The sequence below is a fragment of the Anas platyrhynchos genome, chromosome 30 (assembly GCF_047663525.1).
Source record: "Anas platyrhynchos isolate ZD024472 breed Pekin duck chromosome 30, IASCAAS_PekinDuck_T2T, whole genome shotgun sequence".
NCBI lineage: Eukaryota > Metazoa > Chordata > Aves > Anseriformes > Anatidae > Anas > Anas platyrhynchos.
This window is the reverse complement of record NC_092616.1, coordinates 6,200,902-6,217,824: the sequence shown is the minus strand read 5'-3', so window position 1 is coordinate 6,217,824 and position 16,923 is coordinate 6,200,902. Positions and strand designations below refer to the sequence as shown.

Here is a 16,923-nt window from a genome sequence, read left to right as displayed (position 1 = left end):
GGTGAGTGTGCAAAATGGGGTCTGGAGGGGGGCAAGTGTGGAAAGGGGGGTGCAAAGGGGGGTGAGTGTGCAAGGGACGAGTGCGCAAAGGGGTGTGAAAAGGGGTGAGTGTGCAAGGGGGGTGTAAGGGGGTGAGTGTGCAAGGGGATGTGCAAGGGGGTGAGTGTGCAAGGGGTGAGTGTGCAAGGGGGTGAGTGTGTGAGGGATGAGTGTGCAAAGGGGTGTGCAAAAGGGTGAAAGGTACAAGGGGGTGAGTGTGCAAGGGAGGGTGCAAGGGAGTGAGGTGCAAGGGGGTGTGCAAGGGGTGTGCAAGAAGGCGAGCGTGCAAGGAGCCGTGTGAGGGGCTGAGCGTGCAAGGGGACAAGTGTGTAAGAGAAGAGTGTGCAAGGAAGTGTGCAAGGGGGTGAGGTGCAAGGGGGTGAGTGTGCAAGGGAGCCACAGACAGTGCTGAGCGGGCAAGGGGGGAGGTGCAAGGGAGCAAGGTGCGCTGGGCCAAGTGAGTGTGCAAGGGAGGGTGCAAAGGAGCGAATGTGAAAAGGGGTGTGCAAGGTGGTGAGCGTGCAAGGGAGTGAGTGTGCAAAATGAGGTCTGGAGGGGGGCAAGTGTGGAAGGGGGCTGCAAAGGGGGGTGAGTGTGCAAGGGGTGTGCAAGAAGGCGAGTGTGCAAGGAGCCATGCGAGGGGCTGAGCGTGCAAGGGGGCGAGTGTGCAAGGGGGGGAGTGTGCAAGGGAGCGAGGTGCGCTGGGCCAAGTGAGTGTGCAAGGGACAAGTGTGCAAAGGGTGAGTGTGCAAGGGCTGAGTGTGCAAAATGGGGTCTGGAGGAGGGCAAGTATGGAAGGGGGGTGCAAAGGGGGTGAGTGTGCAAGGAGCCACGGACAGGGCTGAGCGTGCAAGGGGGCGAGTGTGCAAGGGGGGGAGTGTGCAAGGGAGCAAGGTGCGCTGGGCCAAGTGAGTGTGCAAGGGACAAGTGTGCAAAGGGTGAGGTGCAAGGGGGTGCAAGGGGGGGTGCAAGGGGGGGTGAGTGTGCAAGAGGTGAGTGTGCAAGGGACAAGTGTGCAAAGAGTGAGTGTGCAAGGGGCTGAGTGTGCAAGGGACAAGTGTGCAAGGAACGAGTGTGCAAGGGTGTGCAAGGGGGGTGAGTGTGCAAATGGGGGGGTGCAAGGGGGGGGGGCGAGTGTGCAAGGGGCGAGCGTGCAAGAGATGAGTGTGCAAGGGGGGGGGCGAGCGTGCAAGCCGGCTCCCCCTCCCCTCCCCCCTCCCCCTCCCCCTCCCTCCCCTCCCAGGCCCCGCCCCTCCCCCTAAACCCCCGCCCCCTCCCCCCTAAGCCCCCGCCCCCCCGGTTCCCGCGCGCGCGCCCCCGCTCCCTCCGCAGCCCCCCCCTCCCCCCCCCCATTCTCTGCGCATCCTCCCCCCCCTCCCCCTCCCCCCCCCTTTCCCCTCCCCTCCCCCCCCCCCCGGGGTTTCTCCCCTCCCCCCCCCCCAAAAAAAAATCCGCAGCCCCTCCCCCACCCCCCCCAAATTTTTTTTTTTTTTTTTTTAAAAAAAAGCCTCGTGCCCGCCCCTCCCCCCCCCCCTCCCCCCCCCCCCCTCACCCCTCCCCCCCCCCCCCCGCCCCCGAGCTCTCCCCGCGCCCGCCCCCCCGGGGGGACCCCGCGCCATGAAGGACCGGACCCAGGAGCTGCGCGGCGTGAGCGGGGCGGGGGGGGGCGCCTATAGGGGCTATAGGGGGCCCTATAGGGGATATGGGGGGCTATAGGGGGCGGGGGGCGAGGGGGGGGCGGGGGGGGGGCGGTGGTGCAGTGGGGCGCCGGGGGGGGCTGTAGGGGCTATAGGGGGAGATGGGGTCCTATGGATCCTATAGGGAGGCCCTATAGGGGATATAGGGGGCTATAGGGGTCCTATAGGGGGCGGGGGGGGGAGGGGGGTATGGGGGGGGGGTTGTGGTGCAGTGGGGCGCCGGGGGGGGCTATAGGGGGCGATGGGGTCCCTATAGATTCTATAGGTCCTATAGGGGGTCCTATAGGGGCTATAGGGGCTATAGGGGTCCTATAGGGGGTGGGGGGCGAGGGGGGATGTGGGGGGGGTTGTGGTGCAGTGGGGCGCCGGGGGGGTCTATAGGGGCTATAGGGGCTATAGGGGGCGATGGGGTCCTATAGATGCTATAGGGACCCTATAGGGGCTATAGGGGGCTATAGGGGTCCTATAGGGGGTGGGGGGCGAGGGGGGGTGTGGGGGGTGGTGGTGCAGTGGGGCGCCGGGGGGGGCTATAGGGGGCTATAGGGGGCTATAGGGGGCGATGGGGTCCTATAGATGCTATAGGGACCCTATAGGGCTATAGGGGGCTATAGGGGTCCTATAGGGGGTGGGGGGGGATAGGGGGCTATAGGGGGGAATGGGGGGGGTTGTGGTGCAGTGGGGCACCGGGGGGGGCTGTAGGGGCTATAGGGGGCAATGGGGTCCTATAGATGCTATAGGAGCCCTATAGGGGATATAGGGGGCTATAGGGGTCCTATAGGGGGCGGGGGGGGGTATGGGGGTATGGGGGGGGGTTGTGGTGCAGTGGGGCGCTGGGGGGGCTGTAGGGGCTATAGGGGGCAATGGGGTCCTATAGATCCTATAGATCCTACAGGGACCCTATAGGGGCTATAGGGAGCCATAGGGGTCCTATAGGGGGTGGGGGGCTAGAGGGGGCTATAGGGGGAAAAATGGGGGGTTGTGGTGCAGTGGGGCACCGGGGGGGGGCTGTAGGGGCTATAGGGGGCAATGGGATCCTATAGATCCTATAGATCCTACAGGGACCCTATAGGGGCTATAGGGACCCCATAGGGGTTCTATAGGGGGTGTGGGGGAGATGGGGCTATAGGGGAAAAATGGGGGGGGTTGTGGTGCAGTGGGCACCGGGGGGGTCTGTGGGGCTATAGGGGGCGACGGGGTCCTATAGATCCTATAGGGGGTCCCTATAGGGGCTATAGAGGGGTATAGGGGGCTGGGGTGCTATAGGGGGCTATGGGGGGGGATGAGGGGGTTCTGGGGGTGTAGGGGAGTGATGGTGCAGTGGGGGCTATAGGGTCCTATAGGGGGCTGGGGGGGTCCTATAGGGGGCTGTGGGGTCCTATAGATCCTATAGGGACCCTATAAGGGCTGTAGGGGGCTAGGGGGGGGCTATGGGGCTATAGGGGGGCTATAGGGGTTATGGTGCAGTGGCGGGCTGGGGGGCTATGGGGGGGCTGTAGGGGGTTATGTGGGTCCTATAGGGGGCTGGGGGGTTCCTATAGATCCTATAGGGGGTCCTATAGGGCTACGGGGGGAGATGGGGGGGCTATGGGGCTATGGGGGGTCTATAGGGGTTATGGTGCAGTGGGTGCTAGGGGGGCTATAGGGGGCGATGGGTCCTATAGGGGACTATGGGGGGCCCTATAGGGGCTATAGGGGTCTGGGGGCGTTATAGGGGCTATAGGGTCCCGTGGGGTTCTATGGGGGGGTACGGGTGCATTTTGGTGCAGTGGGGCGCTAGGGGTCCTATAGGGGGCTATAGGGGGCTGTGTGGGTCTCTAGGGGTCCTATGGGGGCTGCAGGGGTCCTATAGGGGCTATAGGGGACGGGGGGAGGTGTGGGGTGCTATAGGGGGTTATGGGGCGCGATGGGGGGCAGGGGGAGCAATGGGTGCATTCTGGTGCAGTGGGTCCTATAGGGGCTACGCGGTCCTATAGGGGGCTGTAGGGGTCCTATGGGGGCTATGGGGGCTATAGGGGTCCTATAGAGGTTATAGGGGGATGGGGGGGGGGTATGGGGGCTACGGGTGGTTATGGGGCTCTATAGGGGGCAATTGGTGCAATATGGTGCAGTAGGGCGCTAGGGGGGCTATGGGGGCTATAGGGTCCTATAGGGGGCTATAGGGGGTCCTATAGGGGCTATAGGGGCTGGGGGAGGGGTATAGGGGATATGGGGAGGGTTATGGGGGGTGGTGGGTGCGTTATGGTGCAGTGGGGTGCTGTGGGGCTCTATAGGGTACTGCGGGGTCCTATAGGGTCTACGGGAGCCTATAGGGGTCCCATAGGGGCTATAGGGGGCTGGGGGGGGTTATGGAGCGCTATAGGGGGGCTATGGGGACCCTATGGGGTTCTATAGGGTGCTATGGGGATGTGGGTGCATTATGGTGCAGTGGGGCTGTGGGGTCCTATGGGGTCCTATAGGGGCTATAGGGGTCCCATAGGGGCTATAGGGGACTGGGGGGTTATGGGGGGGCTATAGGGCCCTATAGGGGGCTGTGGGGCTCTACGGGGGGGGTTAGGGGGGTTATGGGTGCCTTATGGTGCAGGCGGGGTGCTATGGGGTCCTATAGGGGGCTATGGGGGTTATGGGGGGGTATGGGGTTCTATAGGGGGCTATAGGGTCCTATATGGGGTTATGGGGCGCTATAGGGTGCTGGGGGGGGGTATGGGGTTCTATAGGTGGGTCAAGGGGGGGGTATGGGGGGCGATGGGTGCATTATGGTGCAGTGGGTGCTATGGGGGGCTATGGGGTGCTATAGGGTGCTGGGGAGGGTATAGGGGGTTATGGGGGGGTATGGGGTGCTATAGGGGGTTATGGGGTGCTGGGGGGCGGTATGGGGGGCAGTGGGTGCATTATGGTGCAGTGGGGTGCTATAGGGGGCTATGGGGTGTAATGGGGTGCTATAGGGTATAATGGGGTACTATAGGGCACATGGGGTGCAGTAGGGTGCTATAGGGTCAGTAGGGTGCAATGGGGGTTCTATAGGGTGCAATGGGGTGCTATAGGGCACAGTGAGGTTCTACAGGGTGCAATGGGATGCTATAGGGTTCTAGAGGGCGCAGTGGGGTTCTATAGGGTTCTATAGGGCTCTGTAGGGTTCTATAAGGCACTATAGGGTACAGTGAGGTTCTATAGGGCTTTATAGGGTTCTATAGGGTACAGTGGGGCTCTATAGGGCTCTATAGGATGCTCTACGGTACAGTGGGGTGCTATAGGGCACTGTCGGGCTCTATAGGGTGCAGTGGGCTCTATAGGTCTCTATAGGGTGCTGCAGGGTACAGTGGGGTTCTATAGGGTTCTATAGGGCTCTATAGGGCTCTATGGGGCGCAGTGGGTGCTATAGGGCTCTATAGGGGTCTATAGGGTACAGTGGGATTTTATAGGGTTCTATAGGGCTCTATAGGGTGCAGTGGGGTGCTATAGAGCTCTAAAGGGTGCTATAGGCACTATAGGTGCTATAGGGTACAGTGGGGTTCTATAGGGCTCTATAGGGTACAGTGGGGCTCTATAGGTTCTATAGAGGTCTATAGCGTTCTATAGGGTGCAGTGGGGTGCTATAGGGCTCTATAGGGCTCTATGGGCTCTATAGGGCACAGTGGGGTTCTATAGGGCTCTATAGGGTGCTATAGGGCTCTGTAGGGTTCTATAGGGCTCTATAGGGTGCTATAGGGTACAGTGGGGCTCTATAGGGCTCTATAAGGTTCTATAGGGCTCTATGGGGCGCTATAGGGTTCTATAGGGTGCAGTGGCTCTATAGGGTTCTATAGGGCGCAGTGGGTGCTATAGGGTTCTATAGGGCGCTATAGGGCACAGTGGGGTTCTATAGGGTTCTATAGGGCTCTATAGGGCTCTATAGGGGTGTATAGGGCTCTATGGGGTGCAGTGGGGTGCTATAGGGTTCTATAGGGCTCTATAGAGCTCTATAGGGTGCTATAGGGTACAGTGGGGTTCTATAGGGCTCTATAGGGTGCTGTAGGGTCCTATAGGGTACAATGGAGTTTTATAGGGCTCTATAGGGTGCTATAGGGCTCTATAGGGCTCTATAGGGCGCAGTGGGGCGCTATAGGGTTCTATAGGGCGCTATAGGGTACAGTGAGGTTCTATAGGGCTCTATAGGGCACAGTGGGGTTCTATAGGGTTCTATAGGGCTCTATAGGGCGCTATAGGGCTCTATAGGGTTCTATAGGGCGCTATAGGGTTCTATAGGGCTCTATAGGGCACAGTGGGGCGCTATGGGGCGCTATAGGGCGCTGTAGGTGCTATAGGTGCTATAGGTGCCGTAGGGGCTGTGGGACACGTGCGCTGCGTGTGCGACGCGTGTGCGGGGGGCTCCCGCAGGGGGCGGGGCCTGATGGGGGGGGGGGGGGGGGCGGGGCCAGATCACCCCAGCCTCAGCCAATCAGCTGCGGGCAGCCTTCTGTTGGCACCGCCCCTTATGCAAATGTGGGTGACGCCCCCCTCCCTTCCCAGTGGCCAATCAGGTCCCGGGAAAGGCGCCGTATGCAAATGAGCCTGGGGACCGCGGGGAGCCAATCAGGAGGCGGCATGGGCTGCAGGGGGAGGGGCCTCTATGCAAATGAGGCCGCCCACCAGCCAATGGCGTGAGGGCGGGCCGTGGTGCAGGGGCGGGGCGTATGCAAATGAGCTGGGGGGGCAGGCCAATGGGAGGCGGCGGGGCGGGGCTCCCGTATGCAAATTAGCCGTGGGCGGGCAGCCAATCAGGAGCGGGGGGAAGGATCAGGCCATGCAGATGACTCACGGCCCTCGGCCAATCAGAGCGCCCGGCGGCGCCGGCCCCGCGGCCAATGGCGTTGGCCACGTGGGGCCGTATGCAAATGAGATATGGGGGGGGGGGGGCCTTGGGGTGTCCCCAATGTCCCCAATGTCCCCTGTGTCCCCCCGACCCTATATCGTCCTGCCCCTATATCCCCCTGACCCTATAAACCCCAACCCCATATCCCCCTGACCCTATAACCCCCCTGACCCTATAAACCCCCCAACCCTATATCCCCCTGACCCTATACCCCCAACCCCATATCCCCCCAACCCTATACCCCCCGACCCTATAACCCCCTGACCCTATATCTCTCCTGCCCCTATATCCCCTGACCCTATACTCCCCAATGTCCCCTATATCCCCCACCCCTATATCCCCCTGACCCCATAAACCCACAATCCCATACCCCCTTGCCCCTATATCCCCCCGACCCTATATCCCCTGATCCTATAACCCCCCGACCCTATATCCCCCTGACCCTATAAACCCCCTGCCCCTATATCCCTCTGACCCTATAAACCCCTGACCTTATAAACCCCCCAACCCTATATCCCCCAATGTCCCCTATGTCCCCCCGACCCTATATCCCCTGACCCTATAAATCCCCTGACCCTATATCCCCCTGACCCTATAAACCCCCTAACCCCATATCCCCTTGTCCCTATATCCCCCTGACCCTATATCCCCCCAACCCTATGCCCCCCTGACCCTATATCCCCCAATGTCCCCTATATCCCCCTGACCCTGTATCCCCCTGACCCTATAAACCCCCCAACCCTATATCCCCCCGCCCCTATATCCTCCTGCCCCTATATCCTCCTGCCCCTATATCCCCCCGACCCTATATCCCCCAATGTCCCCTATATCCCCCTGACCCTATAAACCCACAACCCCATATCCCCCCAACCCTATAAACCCCCTGACCCTATATCCCCAATGTCCCCTATATCCCCCTGACCCTATAAACCCCCCAACCCTATATCCCCCGATCCTATAACCCCCCAACCCTATATCCCCCAATGTCCCCTATATCCCCCCAACCCTATATCCCCTTGACCCTATATCCCCCCAACCCTATATCCCCCAATGTCCCCTATATCTACTTGCCCCTATATCCCCCTGACCCTATAAACCCCCTGCCCCTATATCCCCCAATGTCCCCTATATCCCCCCGACCCCCATAACCCCCCCGCCCCTATATCCCCCCGCCCCTATAGGCGAAGGACAGTGACGATGAGGAGGAAGTCGTCCACGTCGACCGCGACCACTTCATGGACGAGTTCTTCGAGCAGGTCGGGCCCTATAGAGACCCTATAGGGACCCCAGGGCCCCCCCCTCACCCTATAGCACCCCTATAGGTTCCCCCACACCCTATAGGACTCTATAGGTCCCCCCACACCCTATAGGACCCTATAGGTCCCCCACACCCTATAGATTCCGCCTCACCCTATAGGTTCCCCCCACACCCCATGCCCCTCCCCAAACCCTATAGCCCGGCCCCACTTCTATAGGTACCCTATAGGGACTTCCAGATCCTATAGGGCCCCCCACACACCCTATAGGGCCCCATGCAGACCTTATAGCCCCCTCCCAGATCTTATATGCCCCCCTGATCCTATAGGTCCCCACCAGACCCTATATGGACCCTATAGAGCCCCCTTGTCTGCTATAGGGGCATCCCCCTGATTCTATAGGGCCCAGCCCTATATAGGGCACCCCGACAGCGTATGTGCCCTATATGTGCCCTATATGTCCCCATTCCTCTTCTCATGTCCCTGCCACGTCCCCATATGTTCCCTTTTCCCCTATACATCCCCATCCACGTCCCCACGTCCTCCTGCGCCCCCATATTTGTCCCCCTTTCCCCTATACGTGTCCCCATCGCCCCTATACATGTCCTATATGTCCCCATCCGTGTCTTTATGACCTCCCATGTCCCTATATGTCCCCATCTCCCCTATATATGTCCCCATCTCCTCCCTGTCCCCATATGTCCCTATACCCGTGTTCCCCCATGTCCCCTATATCCCCCCCATGTCCCCTATATCCCCCCCATGTCCCCTATATCCCCGTGTCCCCTATATCCCCCCCGTGTCCCCTATATCCCCATGTCCCCTATATCCCCATACCCCCCCGTGTCCCCTATATCCCTGTGTCCCCTATATCCCCCCCGTGTCCCCTATATCCCCCCCATGTCCCCTATATCCCCATGTCCCCTATATCCCCCCCGTGTCCCCTATATCCCCCCCATATCCCCTATATCCCCCCCATGTCCCCTATATCCCCATGTCCCCTATATCCCCCCATATCCCCTATGTCCCCCCCATGTCCCCTATATCCCCCCCGTGTCCCCTATATCCCCCCATGTCCCCTATATCCCCATATCCCCTATATCCCCCCCATGTCCCCTATGTCCCCCCCGTGTCCCCTATATCCCCCCCATGTCCCCTATATCCCCATATCCCCTATATCCCCATGTCCCCTATATCCCCCTATGTCCCCTATATCCCCATGTCCCCTAAATCCCCCCCGTGTCCCCTATATCCCCGTGTCCCCTATATCCCCCCCGTGTCCCCTATATCCCTGTGTCCCCTATATCCCCCCCGTGTCCCCTATATCCCCGTGTCCCCTATATCCCCATGTCCCCTATATCCCCATATCCCCTATATCCCCCCCATGTCCCCTATGTCCCCATGTCCCCTATATCCCCCCCGTGTCCCCTATATCCCCGTGTCCCCTATATCCCCTATATCCCCCCCATGTCCCCTATATCCCCATGTCCCCTGTGTCCCCCCCGTGTCCCCTATGTCCCCCCCCGTCCCCTATAGGTGGAGGAGATCCGGGGCTGCATCGAGAAGCTGTCGGAGGACGTGGAGCAGGTGAAGAAGCAGCACAGCGCCATCCTGGCCGCCCCCAACCCTGACGAGAGTGAGCGGGGTCATCGGGGTCAATGGGGTCATTGGGGTCATTGGGGTCAATGGGGTCATCGGGGTCAATGGGGTCGTCGGGGTTGTTGGGGTCATTGAGGGTATTGGGGACAATGGGGATGTTGGGGACACGGAGGACACCGTGGGGTTGGGGTCACCTTGGGGTTGGGGTCACCATGGGGTTGGGGTCACCTTGGGTTTTGGGGTCACCTTGGGGTGGGGTCACCTTGGGGTTGGGGACACTTTGGGATGAGGTCATCATGGGGTTGGGGGTCACCTTGAGTTGGGGACACCTTGGGTTTTGGGGTCATCTTAGGTTTTGGGGTCACTTTGGGGTGAGGTCACCATGGGGTTGGGGTCACCATGGGGTTGGGGTCATCATAGGGTTGGGGTCACCTTGGGTTTTGGGGTCACCTTGTGTTTGGGGTCATCATGGTTTGGGGTCACCTTGGGGTTGGGGACACTTTGGGGTGAGGTCATCATGGGGTTGGGGTCACCATGGGTTGGGGTCACCATGGGGTTGAGGTCACCTTGGGTTTTGGGGTCACTTTGGGGTTGGGGTCACCTTGGGGTTGGGGTCACCTTGGGGTTGGGGACACTTTGGGGTGAGGTCACCTTGGGTTTTGGGGTCACCATGGGGTTGGGGTCACCTTGGGTTTTGGGGGTCACCTTGGGTTTTGGGGTCACCTTGGGGTTGGAGACACTTTGGGGTGAGGTCATCATGGAGTTGGGGTCACCTTGGGTTTTGGGGTCACCAGGCTCAGGGTGACACGGGGGTGGTGACACCGTGGGAGGGGGGGGGGGGTGACACGTCCCTGCCCCCTCCCAGAGACGAAGCAGGAGCTGGAGGACCTCACGGCCGACATCAAGAAGACGGCCAACAAAGTGCGCTCCAAGTTGAAAGGTGACCTGGCAGCGGCCATCTTGGACATTTTGGGGGGGCCGTTTTGGGGTGGTCTCCATGATAGTGGTGGTCTTGGGGATGTTCTTCATGATGGTTTTGGTCTTCTTGAGTTGGACATTTTGGGGTGGCCATTTTGGGGTGATCTCCATGGTGGTGGTGGTCTTCTTGGGGATGTTCTTCATGATGGTTTTGCTCTTCTTGAGTTGGACATTTTGGGGTGGCCATTTTGGGGTGGTCTCCATGATGGTGGTGGTCTTGGGGACGTTTTCCATGATGGTTTTGGTCTTCTTGAGGTGGACATTTTGGGGTGGCCATTTTGGGGTGATCTCCATGATGGCGGTGATCTTCATGATGGTTTTAGTCTTCTTGAGTAGGACATTTTGGGGTGACCATTTTGGGGTGATCTCCATGGTGGTGGTGGTCTTGGGGACATTTTCCATGATGGTTTTGGTCTTCTTGAGGTGGACATTTTGGGGTGGTCTCCATGATGGTGGTGGTCTTCATGGGGACGTTCTTCATGATGGTTTTGGTCTTCTTGAGGTGGCCATTTTGGGGTGGCCATTTTGGGGTGATCTCCATGATGGTGGTCTTCTTGGGGACGTTCTTCATGATGGTTTTGGTCTTCTTGAGTAGGACATTTTGGGGTGGCCATTTTGGGGTGGTCTCCATGGTGGTAGTGGTCTTGGGGATGTTCTTCATGATGGTCTTGGTCTTCTTGAGGTGGACATTTTGGGGTGGCCATTTTGGGGTGATCTCCATGATGGCGGTGATCTTCATGATGGTTTTGGTCTTCTTGAGGTGGCCATTTTGGGGTGGTCTCCATGATGGTGGTGGTCTTCATGGGGACGTTCTTCATGATGGTTTTGGTCTTCTTGAGGTGGCCATTTTGGGGTGGCCATTTTGGGGTGATCTCCATGGTGGTGGTGGTCTTCTTGGGGATGTTCTTCATGATGGTTTTGCTCTTCTTGAGTTGGACATTTTGGGGTGGCCATTTTGGGGTGGTCTCCATGATGGTGGTGGTCTTGGGGACGTTTTCCATGATGGTTTTGGTCTTCTTGAGGTGGACATTTTGGGGTGGCCATTTTGGGGTGATCTCCATGATGGCGGTGATCTTCATGATGGTTTTAGTCTTCTTGAGTAGGACATTTTGGGGTGACCATTTTGGGGTGATCTCCATGGTGGTGGTGGTCTTGGGGACATTTTCCATGATGGTTTTGGTCTTCTTGAGGTGGACATTTTGGGGTGGTCTCCATGATGGTGGTGGTCTTCATGGGGACGTTCTTCATGATGGTTTTGGTCTTCTTGAGGTGGCCATTTTGGGGTGGCCATTTTGGGGTGATCTCCATGATGGTGGTCTTCTTGGGGACGTTCTTCATGATGGTTTTGGTCTTCTTGAGTAGGACATTTTGGGGTGGCCATTTTGGGGTGGTCTCCATGGTGGTAGTGGTCTTGGGGATGTTCTTCATGATGGTCTTGGTCTTCTTGAGGTGGACATTTTGGGGTGGCCATTTTGGGGTGATCTCCATGATGGCGGTGATCTTCATGATGGTTTTGGTCTTCTTGAGGTGGCCATTTTGGGGTGGTCTCCATGATGGTGGTGGTCTTCATGGGGACGTTCTTCATGATGGTTTTGGTCTTCTTGAGGTGGCCATTTTGGGGTGGCCATTTTGGGGTGATCTCCATGATGGTGGTCTTCTTGGGGACGTTCTTCATGATGGTTTTGGTCTTCTTGAGGTGGACATTTTGGGGTGGCCATTTTGGGGTGATCTCCATGGTGGTGGTGGTCTTGGGGACATTTTCCATGATGGTTTTGGTCTTCTTGAGTTGGACATTTTGGGGTGGCCATTTTGGGGTGATCTCCATGATGGTGGTCTTCTTGGGGACGTTCTTCATGATGGTTTTGGTCTTCTTGAGTAGGACATTTTGGGGTGGCCATTTTGGGGTGATCTCCATGATGGTGGTGGCCTCATTGAGGATGTTTTTTGTGATGGTGGTGGTCTTTTTGGGGATGTTCTTCATGATGGTGGTGGTCTCCTTGGGGACGTTCTTCATGATGGTCTTGGTCTTCTTGAGTTGGACATTTTGGGGTGGACTTTTTGGGGTGATCTCCATGATGGTGGTGGCCTCATTGAGGATGTTTTTTGTGATGGTGGTGGTCTTTTTGGGGATGTTCTTCATGATGGTGGTGGTCTTCTTGGGGATGTTCTTGATGGTCTTGGCCTTCTTGTGGTGGCCATTTTTGGGGTGAGGGGTCCCAACTGTCCCCTCCCGCAGCCATCGAGCAGAGCATCGAGCAGGAGGAAGGCCTGAACCGCTCCTCGGCCGACCTACGCATCCGAAAAACGCAGGTACCCTTCCTCCCCCACCACCCCTCTCCTTCCTCCTCCTCCTCCTCCTCCTTGGTGGAGGTCCCTCACCCCACCCCGTGTCCCCCCCCAATGTCCCCAGCACTCGACGCTGTCCCGCAAGTTCGTGGAGGTGATGACGGAGTACAACGCCACCCAGTCCAAGTACCGCGACCGGTGCAAGGACAGGATCCAGAGGCAGCTGGAGATCAGTAGGTCACGGGAGAACCTTGGGGGGGGGACACGCGTTGGGGTTTGGGGGAGCAGGACCCCAAAATCTCCTCCATCTCCCCGCAGCCGGCCGGACCACCACCAATGAGGAGCTGGAGGACATGCTGGAGAGCGGGAAGTTGGCCATCTTTACCGATGACGTACGTAGAGACCCGTTGGGTCATCCAGAACCCGTTGGGTCATCCAGAATTGGTTTGGTCATCCAGAACCCGTTGGGTCATCCAGAACCCGTTGGGTCATCCAGAACCCGTTGGGTCATCTAGAATCCACGGGGTCATCCAGTACCCGTTGGGTCATCCAGGACCTGTTGGGTCACCCAGAACCCCTTGGGTCATCCAGAACCTGTTGGGTCATCCAGAACCCGTTGGGTCATCCAGAATTGGTTTGGTCATCCAGAACCTGTTGGGTCATCCAGAACCCACTGGGTCATCTAGGACCCGTTGGGTCATCCAGGACCCGTTGGGTCATCCAGGACCCGTTGGGTCACCCAGAACCCGTTGGGTCATCTAGAACCCGTTGGGTCATCCAGAACCCATTGGGTCATCTAGGACCCGTTGGGTCATCTAGAACCCGTTGGGTCATCCAGAACCCACTGGGTCATCTAGGACCCGTTGGGTCATCTAGAACCTGTTGGGTCATCCAGAACCCGTTGGGTCATCCAGGACCTGTTGGGTCATCCAGAACCCGTTGGGTCATCCAGAACCCCTTGGGTCATCCAGAACCTGTTTGGTCATCCAGAACCTGTTGGGTCATCCAGGACCCGTTGGGTCATCCAGAACCCGTTGGGTCATCCAGAACCCGTTGGGTCATCCAGTACCCGTTGGGTCATCCAGGACCTGTTGGGTCATCCAGAACCCGTTGGGTCATCCAGAACCCGTTGGGTCATCCAGTACCCGTTGGGTCATCCAGAACCTATTGGGTCATCCAGAACCCGTTGGGTCGTCCAGAACCCGTTGGGTCGTCCAGAACCTGATGAGATGCCCCCCCCAAAAAACCCAGTGGGTCACCCAGAACCCAACAAGATGGCTCCAAACCTCCCATTAAATCACCCAGAACCCAGCGAGATAACCCAAAACCCATTGGATCACCTAGAACCCATTGGGTCATCCAGAACCTGATGAGATGCCCCCAAAAAACCCAGTGGGTCACCCAGAACCCAACAAGATGGCTCCAAACCCCCCATTAAATCACCCAGAACCCAGCGAGATAACCCAAAACCCATTGGATCACCTAGAACCCGATGAAACGCCCCAAATCTTTGTATGACCAAGGAACTAGGAGGTCACCCCTGACCTGTTGAGGTCCCCGGGGCCCGAGAAGCCCCCTCCTGTGCTCTCACCCCCTCTTTCTTCTCCCCCGCCAGATCAAAATGGACTCGCAGATGACCAAACAAGCCCTGAACGAGATCGAGACGCGACACAACGAGATCATCAAGCTGGAAACGAGCATCCGGGAGCTGCACGACATGTTCGTGGACATGGCGATGCTGGTGGAGAGCCAGGTACAGGGGAGGGGGCAGAGGGGGGGGCTTGAACCCACCCCACGTGTGTCACCTAGACACCATCAGAAGGTTCCAGGCCCACCAAGGGTCATCCAAAACCCACCAAAAGCCATAGATCAGGTTCATTGGCTCGTCTAGATGCCATCAAAACCTCTTGAGCCTACCAAGACCACTGTTGGGTAATCTAGAACCCACCAAAAGCCATGACTAAGGCTCATTGGCTCATCCAGACACCATCAAAAGGTCTCAAGCCCACCAAGGGGCATCTAGAACCCGTTAAAATCTCAAGATGACCACCAAGGGTCATCTAGAACCCATTAAAATCTCTAGATGACCACCAAGGGTCATCTAGAACCCGGTCTGTTGGTTCATCTAGACGTCACCAAAAGCTTTTAAGCCCACCAACAGCCCATTGGGTCATCAAGAACCCACCAGAAGAAGCTCTTGAGCCCACCAAGACCCAGTTGAGCTACCTAGAACCAGTTGAACCTCCTAGAACCCTGCTCATTGGCTCATCCAGGCACTATCAAAAGGTCTCAAGCCCACCAAGGGGCATCTAGAACCCGTTAAAATTTGTAGATGACCACCAAGGGTCATCTAGAACCTGGTCTGGTGGTTCATCTAGACATCACCAAAAACTTTTAAGCCCACCAACAACCCGTTGGGTCATCAAGAACCCACCATAAGAGGTTCTTGAGCCTACCAAGACCCAGTTGAACCACCTAGAACCAGTTGAACCTCCTAGAACCCAGCTTGTTGGCTCACCCAGGCACCATCAAAAGGTCTCAAGCCCACCAAGGGGCATCTAGAACCCATTAAAATCTCTAAATGACCACTAAGGGTCATCTAGAACCTGGTCTGTTGGTTCATCTAGACGTCACCAAAAGCTTTTAAGCCCACCAACGGCCCGTTGGGTCATCAAGAACCCACCATAAGAAGCTCTTGAGCCCACCAAGACCCAGTTGAATCACCTAGAACCACCAACCTCCTAGAATCCCGCTCATTGGCTCATCTGGGCACCATCAAAAGGTGGTCTCAAGCCCACCAAGGGTCACCTAGAACCCATTAAAATCTCTAGATGACCACCAAGGGTCATCTAGAACCTGGTCTGTTGGTTCATCTAGACATCACCAAAAACTTTTAAGCCCACCAACAACCCGTTGGGTCATCAAGAACCCACCATAAGAGGCTCTTGAGCCCACCAAGACCCAGTTGAACCACCTAGAACCTCCTAGAACCCCACTCTCCCATGCCAGTGCCCCCCCTTTTTTTGGGGAGGGGGTCTCACGGGGCGGTTCTGGCTCTCAGGGCGAGATGATCGACCGCATCGAGTACAACGTGGAGCACTCGGTCGACTACGTGGAACGGGCCGTGTCGGACACCAAAAAAGCCGTAAAGTACCAGAGCAAAGCCCGAAGGGTGAGTGCAGGGGTGGTAGGGGGGCCAAAAAAGTTGGGGGGGGGGGGCCAAGGAGGCGATGGGCCAAGAACCTGGACAACCAAGGGGGGTGGTCCTTCAGCGTCGGGTCCTCTCCTGCTCCGTAACGCTTCTTCTCTTCTCTCCTCCCCACGCTGCCCGGATGCCTTTTTATTTATTTTTTTTTTAATTTTTTTGGGAAAAAAAATACCGTTTTTGGGGTAACGTAGAAGAAAATCATGATCATAATTTGTTGCGTGGTGCTGGGGGTGGTCTTGGCCTCCTCCATCGGGGGCACGTTGGGCTTGTAGGGTCCCGGCGCGCCCCCCCCACCCTCCTTCTCCTTTCGGCCCCCCTCCCCCCCCCCCCCAACCTCGCGGCAGTAATTAACGCTCCCTTCCTCCTTCCCCGGTAATGAGAATAACCACATTAAGCGAGACTTAAGAATAAATTAAGAGACAATTAATTGTTCATGCGAACGGACATAACAGCACGTGGTCCAATCACCCGCCGCCCCCTCCTCTTTTCCTCTGCCCCCCCCTCCCCCCCAAAAAAAATTTGGGCCAGAGCGGCCCGAGCCCGACCCGGGGCCGGCAAATCTAAGCGGTTCGTTGGCCTCCATCCATCCCCCCCCCCCCATTCTGCTCCTCGGATGCCTGGGTCCCCCCCCCCCACTTCTTCTCGCCCCCTCCCCACCCCCTCCACCACCATCTCCCATCCATGCGCTGCGCTTGTGCCCCCACCCCTTGGGTAGGGGGGGGGACACGCGGGGGTCCGGGGAGCCCCGGATTGTGCCCTGGGGGGACAGGAGGTGGCCCTAAAGGGGGGGCTACGAGGGGCAGATGGGTCAAGGAGGTCCCAAAGAGGTGGGGGGCGGAGGTTGGGGTGGGCTTAGAGGGGGGGGGGGTCCTCGAATTGGGTTGACCCTTGAGAGGGGTCGCGGGTGGGGTTGACCTTTGGGGAGCAATTAGGGAGGCAGTTGGCTTGGGTTGACCCCAAAGAGAGATTGGGGGGTCATGGGTCAGGTTGACCCTAAAGACAGGGCACGGG

The 16,923-nt window shown here is 58.0% G+C and overlaps 1 protein-coding gene across 1 annotated transcript; it reads left to right on the top strand.

Moving 5' to 3' along the window:
* Positions 1-1,606: 1,606 nt before the first annotated feature.
* Positions 1,607-16,344, top strand: LOC119715313 (syntaxin-1B). Its single transcript, XM_072029541.1, has 10 exons — positions 1,607-1,686; positions 7,767-7,841; positions 9,378-9,477; positions 10,306-10,380; positions 12,655-12,728; positions 12,829-12,937; positions 13,023-13,096; positions 14,320-14,457; positions 15,766-15,876; positions 16,104-16,344. Exons 1-10 carry the CDS (start codon positions 1,657-1,659, stop codon positions 16,182-16,184), a joined length of 867 nt encoding a protein of 288 aa, XP_071885642.1. The 5' UTR covers positions 1,607-1,656; the 3' UTR covers positions 16,185-16,344.
* The last annotated feature ends 579 nt before the right edge of the window (positions 16,345-16,923 follow it).